We start from the raw sequence: 18504 nt of genomic DNA on the forward strand, positions 1-18504 counted from the left end.
TTTTTTTTTTAGCTCTTGAAGCTGTGAACTGTGCTGTGCTCTTTTTGCTTAGCCATTTATCTATTGCTTTCCTGGACCCACAAGCTGGTGAGGGCTGTAGGTCAGGTTTCCCTTGACGGGTACCCACACCAACATTCATCGGACAATGCAGTTATTGGCATTGACTTGTTTAGCCAGTTATGTTTGCAGAGGGAGGGAGCCTTGAATCATGAGCTGCCTGGTTCCTGAGGACAGGTCGAGTTGTCCTGTGGCTGCCTTGGTGACATCTCAGATCCGTCATTAAGGAGCTGCTCGCTGATGCGGGCACTGAGGGCAGCTTTGATGCTGCACAGCGTGTGGGTTCAAACACAGCGCCTGCCTGCGGGGTCAGGAGCAGGTCTCTGAGAGCCTCTCAGCAGCAGCAGAGGAGCAGGGGGTGCCTGCAAGCAGCACGGAGAGCTGCAGGGAGAAGCACCCTGGTGCCCAGAACCTGGAACTTTCTATAGGCAGATTAAAAACAATAAGATTTCAGGGAAATTTCTTCGGGCCAGAAGCTGAAGCTGAGTTTTTGTACTCCCGGGTGGAAATTGCTCAAAGAGAGCTTGGAAAATGTTCAAGGAGTGACCACGACTTCTGGTTGTGTGCAGCCAGGAGCCTTGCTGTGGGCAAAGCAAGACCCCGTGTGCTGCTGGGTCTTCTGTGGAGGCAGAGGGGCCGTGCCCGGCCCTGCAAGGTTGTGCCTGTGCAACGGGGTCAGCCTGCTGGCAAAGCCCTCGTGCCAAAGGTCACTTTATGGGAAAGGGGCACGCAGCAAGCTCCCTCACTTGGCCAAATGCACGTACTCTTTTAATCAGAATTTAATGAGAAGTGTGATAGAGGCTATTGTGGTCTGCCCTGCAGGAGTTGGTCTTATGTGACCATATGAGCATTGCTCCAGTCCTTCACAGGAAGTTTTGATTCCCCTCCCCCTCTCCTTTTTCCTTTTAACTGAGCAGCATACATTAGTGCCAGCTCTCCAACTAAGCTGTTTCTCAAGTGTAATTGATTGAGAGTGAGAGGGTGAGAGTTTGTTGTTGTGTATGGGATGCTGTGATTTTTTTTTATATTTTTTTTTAAGGAACAAATTCTGCGTTTCGTTTCTTGGATCTTCCCTCTATAGGTGCCTTAGCCCTAGTGGCTGTAAAGGCAATGCTAGCATAGAGATGAACTGGGGAATCTCCTTAGAAGTTATTCATGTTCAAAACACAGGTCACACTTTATTTTCCAAGATCATATAAAAGATTTTATTATTTTTCTTAAAATGATAATAAAAATGGAAAAGGTATTATAAAAGTTAAGTGAAATACAGGCTACATGCAAAAAAAACATAAATTGTCTTTCATCCTAATCCGGTTACTGTACATCTCTTCACACTAAGCGCCCATCATAAACTTAGATTTGCTGATAATTTTGCTTGAAATAGTGAATGAACCAAATGGAGATGGCACCACAGGATAAAACCGCCAGGACAACTGCAACAATTCCTGCAGTGCTGATCCCACAGGAGAGTGAGACGGTGGCCAGCGGAACCCCAGCCAGAGATTTGGGTTCAGAGCATGTCGTTCCCTCAGGGTCTTCGATTTTATCTGGGTTCTGCCTGCACCAGGTGATTAAACCAATGTTGGAGCAAGTGCATTCCAGGGGGTTGTAACTTAAATTGATTACGCTGCGGGCAGGTAGGGACTCTAGCTGGTCACGGGGTACAGTATGGATCCTATTGTAGGCAAAATTGAGGTAGATGCTCTTGAGTTTTGAAAATACGTCTGTGCTGAATGCAGTAAGTTTGTTGTGGCTCAGATCAACACGCTGTAGCTTCCTGAGGCTGTGAAATGCTTGGTTGTCCAATGCTGTCAGTTCACAGGATGACAAAATTAGCACCTCTAATTTGGATAACTGTTCAAACAGTTTGTTCTTTGGCACTATTCCTGACTCAAAGGTATTTTGACTAAGGTCCAAGAGCACGAGGTTTTCCAGGCCTTGAAAGAGATGTTGAATGCTGGTATTAATGGAGGATGAGGAAAGATTCAGGACCTTCAAGAGATGTAAATTTTGGAAGGGACCCTGTGAAGTGTCAATGTGAAGATGAGTGAAAGCTACGTCCAGCAGCTCCAGACTACTGCCTTCCTCAAAGAGCACATCTCGGAGGTGGAGCTTTGTGTTGTGGCTCAGATTCAGGTGCTGAAGACTTTTCAAGCCATTTAGTGCTTTGCTACAGCAGTCAGGGCTTTCAATGTGACTGTGACTTAAATCGAGGTGCTGAAGCTCTGCCAGTTTCTCCAGGCAGCCAGAGCCCAGCTGCAGTGTCTCCGAGTTTCCCTTTACATGGAGGTGGGTGAGAGAGGGGAAGGCCATAGAGCTGATGTTGCAGAGGTGCTCGAAGGAGTTGGCATTGAGAACTAACTCCCTGAGCGAGTTCATACCACTGATGCCAGGGGGCAAGGAGCTGATGTGGGTGTGAGTTAGGTCCAGCTTTCGGAGCTTGGTCAAGCAGTGAAATGTGTCAGGGTTTAGGTTTCTGAAGTGCCGTAGTTGCAAATAGAGATCCTTGACAGATACATTACAGAGGCCTTGCAAAACATCTGGGGTTATGATGGGTTCCTTCCCCACACCTTGAAATGTTCCCAACCAAAGGGTCTGAACAACAGAGTTCTGTATCCCTGCAAGGACCCCAGGGATGTCAGTGCAGCCCCCAAAGTCCAAGGTGTAGAAGTGGGACTGGAAAGCTCCAGGTTCAATGTGTAAAATGTCATTTCCTTTAAAGATGAGAGTTATGTTACTGGTCTTCTGAAGAATGCTGACATCTTCTGCTGTGATCACCCTTATGTGGTTCATTTGAAAGTCAAGGTATTTGAGGTTTTGAGTTGGAAAGTTGAGAGGGAGCTGCAATGAAGAAATGTGGTTGCTGCCCAAGAGGAGGGTATCCAAGCTGTCCAGATTTGTCATCGGGATAAAGGACATTGTGGTTATTCCCGTCTCCGTTAAGACAAGCTGCTTCAGGGACTGAGGGCCAACAAATGCTGTGTCGGACAAGAACATGAGCAGGTTTCCGGTCAGCACAATGGTCTGCAGGCGCTTGTTGTTGTGAAAGGCACCTTCGTACACCCAGTTGATCTGACATCTTGAGAGAGCAATAGAAACCAGCATTAGTGGCCTGTCCTGCAAAACTCTCACTAAATACCCGATAACCCAAACTACACATTATGTATGTAAAAATCACGATCATTTGCCTTCAATAGGATAAAAGTGTCCATCTTTTCCAATGGTGTTTGCCCAGTATTTGTAAGCTCATGTTTAAATACAGAATTCTAGGGAGGAAGCTGTACAATAGCAGAAAAACCTTTCCTGAAATGATGGGTGTGGGAAAGCTTTTGTGGATGTCAGGGAGACATGAGTTTTTTAGTGTCATTAACTTAATAAAATGAATTTTCCTGTAGAAAAATTCAAGCATTTACAAGGCCCAATCGTATCTTTCCATAGGTTTTAGTGAACAATATCGAAAAAGGCATTAAAAATTGCTCTAGTGACTTTGTTGGTCTTAGCAATAGTAATATGCAGAAAATACACATTTCATCCATCACCCTGCAAATGACTGCCACTGGAGGAGAAGCCTAGACATTGCTCAAGCATATCAGTCTTTGCTTAGTGAAATACTTCAGTAGTGCTGCTGGTGGCTACTCTGCAAAGGCAGCGAGATGCTGCTCTGGTGTGTATCAGGAGCCTCCAGCTCTGGACAAGGGCAGGGAGTGGTGGTGACCACGGCGACGTGCAGAAGGATGGTCTCCCCTACCTTGTCAAGTCCAAGTAGAGAAGAGACTTCAGCCCAGAGAAAGTTGAGCTCTGGAGGGAAGGGAGCACGTTGAAGCTGAAGTCAAGGATTTCTGTTGTGACAGGCAGTGTTCCAGGAATCTCCCTCAATCCTAAACCTTCACAGCTGTAGCTTTTATTCACTGTAATCTGTGGAAAACATACAGTGAAACTCAAAGGGGTATGTACTGTGAATATAGATAGGAAACTACCACACTTTAAAAAACAAACAGAATTTTGAATTATTTAAAAATGTAGTGGCCAGAACCCTATGAAACACCAGCTCAGGCTTGAAATGCACAGCCCCTTGGGCTTCGTGAAGTCTGCTTTTAAAACAAACACCTGATGACACCAAACTTGGAGGAGTTGTGGACTCAAATGAGGGCGTAAAGGCCTTGCAGAGGGATCTGGACAGGTTGGAGAGCTGGGCGATCACCAACCGCATGAAGTTCAATAAGAGCAAGTGCTGGGTCCTGCACCTGGGACGGGGAAACCCTGGCTGCATGTACAGACTGGGCGATGAGACGCTGGAAAGCAGCCTAGAAGAGAGGGATCTGGGGGTCGTGGTAGACAGCAAGTTGAATATGAGCCAGCAGTGTGCCCTGGCAACCAGGAGGGCCAATCGTATCCTGGGGTGCATCAAGCACGGCATCGCTAGTAGGTCAAGGGAGGTGATTGTCCCGCTCTACTCTGCGCTGGTGCGGCCTCACCTCGAGTACTGTGTGCAGTTCTGGGCACCACAGTATAAAAAGGACATGAAACTGTTGGAAAGTGTCCAGAGGAGGGCTACGAAGATGGTGAAAGGCCTTGAGGGGAAGACGTACGAGGAACGGCTGAGGTCACTGGGCCTGTTCAGCCTGGAGAAGAGGAGGCTGAGGGGGGACCTCATCACAGTCTACAACTTCCTCGTAAGGGGGTGTCGAGAGGCAGGAGACCTTTTCTCCATTAACACTAGTGACAGGACCCGCGGGAACGGGGTTAAGCTGAGGCAGGGGAAATTTAGGCTGGACGTCAGGAGGGGGTTCTTCACAGAGAGGGTGGTTGCACACTGGAACAGGCTCCCCAGGGAAGTGGTCACTGCACCGAGCCTGTCTGAATTTAAGAAGAGATTGGACTGTGAACTTAGGCACATGGTCTGAACTTTTGGGTAGACCTGTGCGGTGTCAAGAGTTGGACTTGATGATCCTTAAGGGTCCCTTCCAACTCAGGATATTCTATGATTCTATGATTCTACCTTGAATCTTGTGCTAATTTGAAGTGTGTCTCATCTGGAGTACTTTCTTATCCACGTTAGCACATTCGAGGATTGTTTACCATTCTGGATAAATTATTAATCCCTTAGATGAAATCCCCACAAGGTAGTTTAAATTCTGAATTTCATGAGTCTTGTAACAAAGATTACTCTTGGAGAAGTCTTAGTAAAAATCTTGCAGCGAGGCGGTAAAAAAGAGCAGACCCGGGAATGTTTCTGGGAGGAACACATCCAAATTAATTGGATCCCAACTGCAGTTATGCTCTGTGGTGAGGGAATGGCAAGAATGCATAGCTGCTGATAGACAGAGATTTTATCTGATACACAAGGCCTTTAAAATTTCTATCAGGGCTTTTCAGTTTAAGTAAAAACGGATTGTTCTGCATGCAGTCCGCCCTGTAAATACCAGGGAAGGCTCATTGAACATGCCTGACGTGCCTTTGCCTGCTGATGGCCCAGCAGCCAGACGGAGCCTGGGCCTGTTGCAGAGCCTGGGCCTGTTGTGGGACCATGGCCTCGTCCTGCAGCCCCCAGTGCCTTCCTTGGGAGGTGGTCACCCTGCACTGCCGGGCCATGTCTTGGGCTGTCAGGCCACAGGACACCCACTGGGGACGTGTCCCCTGGGCCGCTTGGGGGCTGCAGCTTAACACTGGGACGCCCTGAGCTGCTCTGCTTGTGAGGAGATGGACTGGGGTGTCCTGACGCTGTGTGGGACATCACCTCCCAGCACAGCAGAGCACCCCCATTGCTATGTACACCCAGGAGGCCTTGTGCAGGGCCATGTGAGGGGTCTGCAAGTCCTCGGGGGGCAGGAGGAGGAGGAGGTGGTGCAGTGGGTGCTGCAAAGTGGTCTGGGATGGGCAGGCAGGTGGCAAAGGCTGGAGCAGGGAGAGCAGTGTCTGTCAGGGGACAGAGAGGGAGAATGTGTTCGTCCTCTCTTTGGGGTGCAATACCTGTCCCTGAGGAGCACAGAGGAAGCTGGTGGGAGGAAGCAGGCGGGGGTTTTCACCAACACAACACTGGGACTTGGCTCCTCCGCTGCCTCTCGCCCTGCCTGGGGCCTGGGGTGTGTCTTGCGGGGAGGGAGGTGACAGACAAGGTGGCCCCGAGACTTGTGGTGAGCACCCAACTGGTGCTGGTAACTATGGAAATGGCAAAATACAAACTCGGAAAAGATGATGCTTTCTTTATCAATATGCAACTAAGAAGCCCCGGGGCTGCCCCCTGCAACGTGCAGTTTAGACAGACGACAGCCACCTAGCTGTCACTGCAAAGGAGAGCAGTGCCTATGTTTTACCATCAAAACGAAGCTGAGCTCATTCTAGTGATGCTGCAGGGCACAGAGCAAGGCTGGGAGGGAGCTGGGTAGCAGCCATCCCCTGGGGCATCCTGCTGTAGAGCTCCGGATGCTCTGGTGTTTGTACATTTAATTTGATGAGGAATTTGCTGCAGGCCCCTGCTGTGCAAGGAGGAGGGCTGGTTTCCACAGCGCTCCTTCCCTGAACCCAAATCCTTGCCTTCTCTCCCACTCCGTCTCCCACCTTTTAAAATGAAAAACAAAAACCTCATGGGCCAGCCTTTGTCCCTGGAAAAACCCTGGTGCTATCTCACTGTGTTCATGGGTTACAGTGTGCCTGCCAAATGTCACACAGAGCCACCATCATAAGATGTTGGATGGAGAGCATAGCATAAGCGAAAAAATCCTTGCCCCTGCCCCCTTTCTGGCTCTGCTGAGAGAACCCCTAGAGCTTTTTGCCTTCCTTTGCACTTCCCTGGAGCCCCAGCCTGGTGTCGATGGAGGGGCAGCGGCACTAGGGAGTGTGCCTCTGCCAAGAGGTGGGAAAGCAGCGGCTGTCACCAAGCACGTGTCACGACACCTGCCTACAGCCCTGACTAAGGTGTCCAGCCCCCAGAGAAACCTCTCATTGATTCAAATAATTCGAGTCCCAACCTCCGTGCTTGACATTCCACAAAGAGACCAGGCACAGCCACCACTCACCTCGGTGCACATCGTGTCTGCCGTGCTGATGGCTCTGCAGCTGGCACAGGTGAGCACGGTGGCGATGAGGAGGCATGAGCTGCATCCCATGGCAGAGCAAGGCGGGCTGCCTGGTATCTTCCCTTGAAGAAAGTGAGACAGAGCAGCAAGGGTCAAATGAGCTGGGTGAGCTTGCTGAGAGCAGGTTGTAAGAAGAAAAAGTTATGCTTGCTAAATCTCCTCCTAAGCATGAGCACAGTGGTAGTTTCAGACTGAAAGAGGAACTTCCCCACTTTAAATATAGTCAAATGATTGTGCACTGACGCTTTTCTGGGGCGGAACAAATTTAAAAAATGGAAAGCAAGGGAAATGGGTATTGCTCATGCTTGTGTAGAACAAAACATTCCCATTAAGTGTGGTGGAGCTGTTAGCTGTATGTGAAACAGGTGGAGCAAAGAAAGAGGAGATGAGAATGCAGCATTCACCTGTGGGGAATATAATGCAAAAGGAAGTCTGAGCCGCACACAAAATTTGGTGTATGTCTTGTGAAATTCATGAGAACTCATAAAGTAACTAAGACACAGGCAAAAGCCTTATACCTATGTTGTTACAGAAAGGGTCACTGATGAAAACAGATTCACTCATTAGAAACAAAGCTGAAAAACAAAAGCTGAGTCTGGAAGTGGACACTTTCTGCTCATGTTTAGATAATGAGTAATGATTGGTTTTCTGGAGGGGGTCAATATTTCTCACCACTCCAGGATGGGCATGTGCATGGCTCCTGCAGGTGAGGGGGTCCAGAGTCCCGGGAGCATCCAGTCCTTACCACCCCAACAGGGTAGTATGCTCACCCTGGCAGATAGACCTTTTTTTTTTTTTTTTTTTTTTTTTTCTTTTTTTTTTACTATTATTTTACTTACTTATATATTTACAAGAAAAAAAGGCAGCCTGCAGGGTGACAAGTGTATTTTCAAATAAGTGAGATGCAGCACTGGACTCGCATGGGGAGCATCCATGTGGTGAGCAGCACCTCCCAGCAGGGCTGCTGCAACCAGCGGCTTCAGAGCTGCACTGGCACAAGAGGAGGGTGAACCCAAGTGATGGCAAAGCAGCCCTGGGCAGAACCAGTATCAGGAGCTGATGTGTGCATTGTGTTTTGCCTGAGCTGCTGCTGTACTCATCCCTGTAAGTAACTGGGGAGAGAGGGGCCATCACCATACAGGAGCAGTGCTTAAAGTGCTTAAAAAGTACAGAGCAGACCATATTGCATCTTTGCTTAAACCACTTGTGTGCTGTTGGTGTACCCCCTGCTCAAGCACAAATGCACCTTGCTCAGCCCTGCATGAGGAGCTGAAAAGCTCACTCCATGTTGCACTGGTATGCGAATGCTCCCTGTATCTTTCCCAGCCAGCTCCATGATTGCTGGAAATCCTGCTCCCCCTGCAGCTGGTAGCAAAAAGCTCAGGGAAATTGTTGTCTGGAGTGTTTGCTACTTGTTTATTTGCAGTTTTCCGTGTTAATGCTCCGAGGCTAAGGATTTTTCCCTGTTGGCAACAGCTTTGACTTGCACCCTGCCTCTTGCTACTGGGAGGCTGTCAGCCCTGGTGGCAGGAATGCTACCTCAAACCACCCATACCAGAAACCCCAGTTTTAAAATGAATCAGTTGTCTTGGAAGAAAAGTCCTTTAAATCAGGAGGGGAAAGCAGCTGAAGCTAATCCTGCCTTTTCCTGCTGTGCAAATACGTCCTTATGTGTCGTGGAATTCACATACGACACAACAGGATAGGAACGACTCCAGAAATGTAATTGTTTACTTGTGAAGAAATGGGAGGGTTTATGATGCAAATAATCCCAGGCTCTGCTTCAGTTTGGGGTAATGAAGGTTTCATTGTAAAAGTGATACTAGGTGACTGCCATTCCCCTGTGTGTTGAAGTGCACCAGCGGCTCGAGTAACAGCCTGGTGATGAGAGGTGTGCGAACTGTTTCCCCTACGTGCCCACCTGATTAATTTAGCCTTGTGCTCATAAGGAAGCAAACCAGGGGTGGCCACCTTGAGCAGGGAGCACTGCCCTTCCTGCGTGCTTTCTGCTCCTGGTGGCGGTGTTTGCTGTCCCAAGGTGTTGGGTGCATCCTTCCTCTGTCACCACATGCCCGCTCAGGAGGGCTGTAAGGCTGCTAGGCGAGTCCCCTCACCAGCATTTTCCTGTTGGTAATTTTGCTTTTTATGTTCTTACTGCCCTTTGACAATGGGGGATTCAAGAGCATGCAAACCACCAGCACAGATGATTGCTACTTGAGGGTGAGCTCTGCCAGGGCCCGAGCAAGCTGCCCCTCTGCAGCACCCCTCCTGCAGCAAACAACCCCACAAACCCGTCACAGTCCCCCTGTGATAAAAAAAACTCCCTCAGAGGGACACCCACACCCCACCACCACGCTCCTGGAGTTCTCCATTTTAAACTGATTTTGAGCTAGACAGGACGAACAGCTCGTGAGGCTTACCAAAAGGCGTGAGTCACCCGCAGCCTGTGCCCACATCCCCCCTGCCGGGGCACAGCAGTGGCCTGTCCCCTGCTGCAAAGCCACCACCGAGGCAGGGTGAGTCCTGGCCAGCGTGGCATGGACGCGGATGTTGCATCAGCACCGGCTGTTATCAGGGTGCTGGGGTTATCAGGATGCCAGTTCCTGGCCCCACAGTGGTGGGCCCGTTTTTCCTTGCTGTCCTGAGTCTGTCAGGAGCCTCTCCAGGACTTGCTGCTGGGACAAGAGGATGGATGGTCAGCTGTAGGGGAAACCCTGTATGGCATTAAATCCACTCAGCAGGCCTATAGGGTGTTAACTAGTTGTTAAACAAGAGGTGAATTGTGTCAGTCTCAGCTCTGAACGAGAAGGCATTTACCACCCTGCACAGCAGGGCTTCTGAAATCTGTCTGTGCAGGATCAAAGGATTAAAACAATTTTTAGTCATTTCCTTCAAGGATGGATTTTGAGGTTTTCTTTGTTTGTAGTTTTTCAAAGAAAGAGATACACACATGAATGATTTATTTTAATTCTTCATGTTAAAAACCTGGGTCCATGTTTCTCTGAGGCAGTGGGATTTGGGCTGTGCCTGTTCTCCTGCTGCTGCTGTGTGCTGTCCCAAAAGCACCAGCCCCCCTGTCCTGCTGTGCCACAAGCTGGCACATTTCAGCAGGAGAGCATCTGCCCCAGGCTGGTGGTTTTTTTTTAGCAGGAAAAGCTGCATGGGCTCTTCCCCCGTGGGCTGCTGTGCCTTTGCTTGGACACATGCTGGTGTGAGCGACATCATTGACATCTGACAAGGTGTCCCCAGAGTAGAGGGGATGTGAAGGGGACAGGGGTGTCAGGGCCGCTTCCCAGCTCAGCACCAGCCCACCTGGTGCATGCTCCTGGGTCTGCAGCATTTTCCCTGCCCCAGGAATTCCTCTGCTTTGCTTTGCTCTGCCATTGCTCCTTGTAGGAGGGCCAAAATGCCAGTTTCTTTCCCCTGGCATTGGTGTTGAGATTAATGATGAAAGAACACCGCAACTTCACTGCAATTTCTGTGGTCTGAGCTGGGTGGATAGCCACCCAGGTGCTACCTCAGAAAGAAAGAGAGCCTGGCCAGGGCTGTGACTTCAGCACATGGTGGAGAAATATCCCAAATAAGTAATGTGTGAGCTCCTTTGCCCACTGTCTCCACAGACACTTTGTTCTTAAGTGGGTTTTATCTGAGGCAGCTTCCAAAAGGATTTGTGGTGAAGCTGCATCTCATCCTGGGGCTGGTGTGCTTTTGGAGGGGGAATTGATGCTATTTTATGATGCAGAGTGAACAAAATTCAGCTTTTTTTTTTCTTTTTCTTTCAGTTTTCTGCTTGCTAGACACTGGGACACCGGGCTTCCTGGCCCCGTGCCTGCATCCTGTGCTCTCTCCATATCAGCCAGGAAGCTGGCGCTGGCTGTGGCCGGGACATGAGACACCACGTGAAGTCCTGTGAGCAAACACAACTGGAAATGGTTGGGACAAAGCACTAGGAAGCTGATGATGGGAATTACAGGCTCATTAATTATGGACGCTGTGTGTGTCCATGTTTCCTTTGCAAAGGGGATACCTCCTAGACTCTCCCTGCAGATACGGTTCCTGGATAAGGCCTGTTGTTGTGTCACCCTCCTTGAGCGTCTTGTGACTTTTCAGAAATCTCACTGGGAAGGTGCTTTGAGGATCTGAGATCCTCTGTAGCCTCTGCTACTCTGTGAAAGAGCTCTGAGGTTTCCCTATGCCTCAGAAATACAGCCTCTGTTCCTTGCTATGGAGGCAAAATATTCACTCCCTGTGCATTGTATTGCTCATATAAAGCCAACATAAAATGCAGATTTCCATGATTAGTAACAAGCCATCCCTCCCCCCTCTGAACAATACAGACAGGCTCTGCCAAACTGGGATGCGCAAGGCTTGCGTGCCAAATTTCAGACTGACACATGGGAAATGGGGCTGCATCTGTAGGTCCAACCCGAGCAGCGAGCCAAACGTCCAGCACTGAAACCTCCCGAACCTCCCAAGCGTCCCCACTCCCCATGCATCCGCAGAGCCTGCACCGAGCCCTGCCATAAGCTTCCTGGTTCCCGGCGAGCTGCAGCTGGATGCGGATGCTGCTGGGCCAGGGGAGGAAGCTGGGCCATGGCGAGAGGAGGGCCCATGAAGGGAGCTGGCGTGCTGGAGCTATTTAAAGGGCTTCTGGCACGGTCTCCTTCAAATGACAAAAGGGGATCGTAAAAGGAAGTCCTGTTGCTGATCGCCATGAATAGAGCTCCAGGTCAGAGAGGAAAGAAACCTCTCCCCTGCTTGCAAGACAGAAATGCTGGGAGTGGGTGGAGGGGTCCCATGCTGTGTCCTGGCTGCTGTGTCCTGCTGGGACAGGGGGGGCTTTGGCACGGCCATGTGAGCAGGTGAGAGCAGCCTCACTTCCTCCTGCAGGTGAAACACAGCCAGCTGTGGCTCTCACCATGGTGCGAGAAACCCAAAACTGCCACAACAAGGAGAAAAACCTTCAGGGTTGTGCCAGTACTTTAGCTGTGCTCAGCCAGGTGTCCTGGGGACCTGAAATTGTATCTCCAGGTGCTTTTGACTGCCCCAATTCACCTCTCAAGCTCTTTCTTTTTCTGCCCCTTTCCTATCTGCACATTGTGCACTGGTAGTTTTGATTAACATCTGTGCCCATGTTGAGTAACATACTGCTGTGGGAAGGACTGCATATGAAAGGAGTGAGTTGAAACGTATTCAGCTCCAGCTGGGAGTATGTTTTATACCATAATGCTGGTTTGATACTTTCCTTTGTCCTCACCATAAACTGGAGACATGCCTTGGATTTTCTGTACTCCCCATCCTTAGTCCCCATCCTCACAGCGATCTCGCCTCTATTGCCAGACATGGTCCTTTCAGGTCTGGTTTGCTGATGGCAGAGCAGGCCAGCTGCTGAAATTCAGGGGTTTGTTCACAGTGTGACTGTGGCTGGATGATGCCCGTAAGCCTGTCTTGCCCAGGGTTTGCCCCCTTGGAGTACATGACACAGGCTGGGGGGTGATGGCACTGCACAGAAGGACTTTTGTACACGAGTGGGAGTAACTCCAGAGGAGGAAGGTGGGGTGAACAACCTCACGAAGGGAAATGCCAGTGCTTCAGGTGAGATTCCCAAAATTCACCCTGCAAGCTGTCCTTTCGTTTGGCTTTGCCACTTGTCTCTGTGGGTGCTCATGCAGCAGCGTGTTGCTTGCCGCAGGACCGAGCCCTGCAGGACCAAGCTGCAATGCCCAGCAGCATGGGGCTGTGCAGACAGCAGGGGAAGGAGCTGGGGTTTGTAACACACCCCAAGGGTCTCTTGCTGCCCGAGGACCACCTGGCTGAGTACTCTGGGGAGCCACCCTTCCACTGCCTTGCTGCTCAGCGCAGTTTACCCAATGAGATTCTGGTACTGGTGGTCAGGGGTTCGCGCTGGTGGCTTGCCTAAGGAGTCCTTGGGATTTTTTCAGGCCTCTTCATCCTGAAAGACTTCATATTTTCCTAGGCAGTGTAAGTGGTGGCAACAGCACAAAGCCAAAAGGACGTGTCCTTGATGCTGAAATCCGCTTATCTCCCCTCTCCCCCAGGACATGGATTAAATAGACTTGCAAGATAAACTCTCTTATCAAAGGCAAAGGGTAAAAACTGGAGTCTGGATAGACAGGAGAATAAATCCAACTGCACATTAGGAAAGAGGGAGTAATTATTACTTTAAAATATAACCCACAGATTTAATACTGTGTGCTTGCTTCATATTCATGATTAAGAGTGTTGCTTATCTGAACTGGAAACTTTGGAAGACAGGAATGTGTTTGAACTCTGCCAGACATTTATTCTCCCTGGCTTATAAGCACTCACGAAGGGGTGCAGACCTTCCTGAAATAAACTGCAAAACTAGAAGGGGGAACTAGAGGATGGACATGAGGTAAAAAGTGGGCTGAGTAAGGTACAGAGTGCAGCTGTAAATTAACTGGAAAAGGCAGGGGCTTTCAGAGGGGAAAAGAGTCCTCTTTAGAGATGGTCTGAAGTAGACCTCTGTGGGGCAAAGCCTGGAGCCAGCACCCAGCCCCAAACTTTTCTGTGAGCTCTCAGCAGCTTCATACAGTAACTGCGTAAATATCATAGTTACATGTCAAAAATCAGATAAAATATACTCTTTTGGCTTTGAGAGGAAATTTTCTCATTTTATTCAAACGTGCATCTTGGAGTGAAACTCTGGGAGAGAAGGGACTAATGAAACCTCCTGCGGATGGGAACCAAATCCACAATTGGCACACGCATCCGAGAAGTGTGTTGCCAACATTTTTTACAGCTTTCCTCCTGGCCGGTGGCTTCTTGCTCCCCCTTCTGCTGCTGATTTCCACGAGATGGAGCTATTCTAACATGGGTGGGTGAAGGCAGTGGCGGCAGCCCCTGAGGAGAGCTGGTGGCGGGGGGGAACTGCACAGCGCCGTGTTCCATTTCCATGGCAATATTTCTGAAGCAGGTAGGCTTTTATAAAAAAAAAAAAAAAAATTATCATCGCCAAAAACAACACCAACAGCAACAACGACAAAACCACCAGAGCTGGATGTGCATTTTGCCAGGCTGCACCATCTGTAAGCTCCTTGGAAATGGGCCCCCACCAAAACTGTTCCCAGCAGGTGCAGGACATCTTCACCTCACACAGGGACAGGGTCACACCCCAAAAGGCCTTTGCCGTGCTATGGTGACTCTCCCGTGTGGCACTTCCACCCTCCTTAACCTGCAAGACTTTTGGTCCTGTGGTCCTGCGGTCCTGCGAAGTACATCTGCCCACCTCGTGGGCCATGCCTGCAGAGCCAAGCTCCCCATGCCCTGCCCTGCAGGTGTGCTTCCCCTCTCCAGCCCTCGTGAAGTCTGGCAGCAGCAGCTCAGGCAGAGGCCTTCGTCTCGGGAGTCTCTACAGGAACTGTGCAGATTAGGGCCCGGTTTCTACACAATATTTACAATGCATTCAAAGAGGATATCCTGAAAACACTCTGCTTGCCCTTTGCACCGCGAGCTGTTCAGGGCAGTGCTGGCATCGTGACGAGAGGCTGACACTTGTCTACAGGCTGCACGTCCCTTTGCAGGGAGCAGATAAGTCGTATCTTTGTGACAAGGTGTCGCTGGCAATGCCTGCCTGCCCTGAGCGCAAGGCTGTGGCCACGGCCGATGCTCAGGGCGGTGGTGGAGCTTTCCCTCCCGCCCAGGGCCGGGGCACAGCCGGCTGCTCAGTGGCACGGAGGCGAGGATGCTGCAGTGCTGCAACACCAGCCGGATAAATAAGGGTCAGCTAGGTCGGGCAGGGGGCTGCTGTGCCGGGTCTGGTAACGCTGCACCTGTCCAAATTCCCGTGTGAAATTGTAATTTGTAAAGGCTGGAGCATAAGCTTTTTTTTTTTTTTTTAATTTTATTTTTTCCCAGTGCACATTAACATCCCCCCTCCCTAAGCCTGTGCTTTCCATGGGAGAAAACTTCGGATGAAATATTAAAAACCTCCAAAGAGCTCCCAAGTCGAGGGGCACCCCCGTTTTCCAGGTGCCCCTAGGGCAGGGTGTAAGCTCTGTCTGCTGTGGGCACACAGATACTTAGCAAGCTCTGATGGGCTCTTGCTTTTTAAGTCCGGGACAGGGGCAGCATCCATCTGACTTCAGTTTCTTTGACCTAAAGGCCATCCTCCATCAGCTGAGGAACACGTGAAGGCATGGGTGGGAATCGGCCAGCTCTGCAGCTAAGGAGCACTGAGCTCAAATTTGCTCATCCCTCCTCCCTGTGGGGCCTACCACAGTGCATTAATTCTCCTTGGGCTGGTTCGTTGCCCCATCCCACTTGTCCTTTCATGGAGCCCTCTAAAACCTCTAAGCCACACAGTTTTAGAGGCCACCGCACACTGCCTGCGTGTGCAACTGGCACACATGTCCATGGGGGTCAGGCCTGTGTGGATGGCAGGCTGTGCAGGTGCACCAGCATGCCCCACGCCTGCCCCAACACCAATCTGCCTTGTGATCGCCCCAGAAAATCCTCCGTTCACCAGAGCCGTGGTGAGGCATGTGGCAGCTGTTGCTAAATGTTGGTGCCATGGATATTTGTTTCTTCTCTGTGAGAAGAAAGGAGCATGAAGAGAAGCTAATAAACCACAACATAAATATTGCTGTTTGAAAGGCCTGGAATAGGAATTACTTGGGTTTCCTTGAGTTTCACATGGCAGGGGTGTGGGTGATTTAGGCTAGTGATTATTCAAGACACAGGGTGTGATTGGACTTTATGATTTGGAAGGATTACACTTTCTTATGAAGTGGGTGTTTAATTTCTCTTCATTTTTAACCCATTCTTTGTAAATGCTAAAATTACAAATTATCATGCCTTTGGTCTGTGGCGTAGGACAATCTGTGCTCGTTTTCTCCCGCCTTGGCTCAGATTAACCACTTTCCTCAAGTACTACTCATGCTACAAAAAAAATCTGACTTTTCCTTTTCAAATAGTTCACACGAGTGTGTGCGCACACTCAGGCAGGGATGTGTGTTTCGTAACAGGTTTCTGTGCCTGTGACTCAGAGCTGAGCTATTAAGCCATAACACATGGCTGACATCTGGAACTCACTCGCAAGCTTTTGTCATTCGAATATTGGTAGCCACAGCTCGCTACTCTCCTTCTTTCCAAGATGTAGCCACGTTTTCTCTATCCACACCTCATGGAACAGAGGTAAAAGGCTTTACTGGGCCTATTGGCGTTGCTTGATCAATGTAGATAGCATGTTTTGTCCAAACCAGCTTAAACACATGCGTTCAGAGGGCTTGGCAGACACATCTTTCTAAACAAAGGCTCTGCTTTGGATTTAAAGTGATTTCTCACCATGAGAATATTCAGCAAAATTGCATATTTTGACTCAGTAAGAGTCTGTGCTTGCTCAGAGTGCAAGCAGTCACCTGTTGGCTGGTAAACTGGGGTAAGCATTGCAGACAGATTGCTCTGGTGTTTGAATCTAATTAATTACATTAATTCCTTCAGAAGAATGTCTCTCATTTGGCCAGTTTAAAAGCAGGATTAAAATGTGCTGGTGTTTGCTGTGATGTGGAACAGTTTGTTTTACCCGTGCTCCACACTGTACTGTGTGAGTGCCTTCTCTACTCCCAGGGCTGTTTGCTGTGGGCTGGTTTGCTCCTGCAGAGCTTAAAATCTTGCATTCTCCTTGAGAGTACTGTGGCGATGCCAGGCAGGGTGTTGTAATGAAGGGCGTGCTGAATCTCATATTGATACCAAAAGTAATGTAAACTTCTGTCTAGATGTTGCTGCAGAGTCTCAAACTGAAAGGGTAGATTGGGAGTGGGTTGGGCTCTGGTTCAGAAAAACAACTAGGTATATTTTTTAGCCCAGCTCTAACTGGGAAGTCATACAAACATGCTCCTAACTTTGGGGACTGCCCAACGTCGTGTCCACAAGTGCTGCAGGAAGAAAGGAGATGCCATTTGAAGCCTCCCCTGACCCATCTCTCCTGGAGAGTAAGGAAGCGTAGCATGTCCTCAAGGCACTCTCCTCTGCCTGCTGAAGGGCCTCAGGAGGGGTGATTTTGCCACCAACGTGGCAATGAAGGTGATTATGAAGGTTTCAGAGAGGCAGGCATATGAAGGCTTGCTGCAGAGGCTCGTCAGTCTTTGGCTCTTGAAGTAAAAATTGTCCATGGCGTTCAACACTATGATACCTCTGACTGTCATAGAACTGAATTGAATGCAAGATTTTTAATGTGGTTCCATGTAAGGTCTCTCAGGTTGAGCAGCAAGAGCTTCACACACAGTGAGTGTATGGCCTATGGCCTGGCTCTGACACATATTGCTACCTCAGGTGCTCACTTAAGTGTGCCTGACCTGCCAGCTTCTCAGATACCTTTTTTTTTTTTTTTTTTAAATTCTTTTGGAAGAAGTTATTTTTGGCCACGTTGTGTTCAGGTGTAGTGGTTTGCAGTAGCTGGGTGAAAACTCATCTCAGTGCTTCAGAAAATGCTACATGCGCTGAGGTCTCTGACTGCTACTTCTGTTTAATGATTGCACTGTGCCAAGAGGGTCTGCTTGCAGCAGACTGTGGTGCTTCACAGCACGATAGATGGAAGAACATCCTGCCTGGGGCCCTTCATCCTCGTGGATTTACATCACCACTGGCTGGACAAGGTGGATCTGCATTGCTCCACTCACCTGTCAGGATGAAAATGGAGACCTTCAAATTCATACGGATTGATTTCGTCATCGGAGAGCCCCAGTGCTGGAGGTGGCCTTGAGCTGTATGCTTGTTTTTAGCTGTTGGCAGCACTGCTAATTGATTGTGTGGCTACACAAAAGTGATGTGCTATATACAGCAATTAAAACTATGCTGTCAGACTGTCAAAATCAATCTCACTTTAGGATATGGCCAGACACAATACTTTTTTTTGTTGTTGTTGTTCTCCTTATGAGGATTAGAGCTTATTGTGATGCTAATTTGGTACTCCAGGCTGTGAAATTCCTTTTCCAGTCACTTTGTAGCTTTTTGATAAAATATCAGCTTTTGAGCTCAGCATTTCCACACTAGATCTCTAGGTCAAGCTGATTCTACTGGAAAACTCCAGTCGAAATGGCTTGCCCAGTGTTGAGCATAACCTCTGTACAGCACAGATGTTGGCTTACCCTGGTAAAAGCCAGCCATGAGAAAGTCAGCTGCACTGAGCCTTTTTATTGGGATGAGCCTCCTTTTGCTTTGAGGATGTTTCTCCAAGTTTTGCCAGACTGTGCTTTTTAAAATGTGATCTACTCATGGTGAGTAGGAGCTCATGAGAGTTCAGTGGCTAAAGCCTGGCATCTTCTTGAGTACCTCATAACACTGATTGTGGGATCACACCATCTCCTGGGGCTGCCTGCAATCATTGCAT

At 49.2% G+C, this 18504-nt stretch overlaps 1 protein-coding gene across 1 annotated transcript; it reads right to left on the reverse strand.

Annotated features, from left to right (window-relative positions):
* Positions 1-1410: 1410 nt before the first annotated feature.
* Positions 1411-17846, reverse strand: CD180 (CD180 molecule). Its single transcript, XM_032205613.1, has 4 exons — positions 17795-17846; positions 7074-7195; positions 3806-3972; positions 1411-3136 (listed from the first exon to the last, which is right to left on the reverse strand). Exons 1-4 carry the CDS (start codon positions 17844-17846, stop codon positions 1411-1413), a joined length of 2067 nt encoding a protein of 688 aa, XP_032061504.1.
* Between the last annotated feature and the right edge of the window lie 658 nt (positions 17847-18504).

This window comes from Aythya fuligula, chromosome Z (assembly GCF_009819795.1).
Source record: "Aythya fuligula isolate bAytFul2 chromosome Z, bAytFul2.pri, whole genome shotgun sequence".
Classification (NCBI taxonomy): Eukaryota; Metazoa; Chordata; class Aves; order Anseriformes; family Anatidae; genus Aythya; species Aythya fuligula.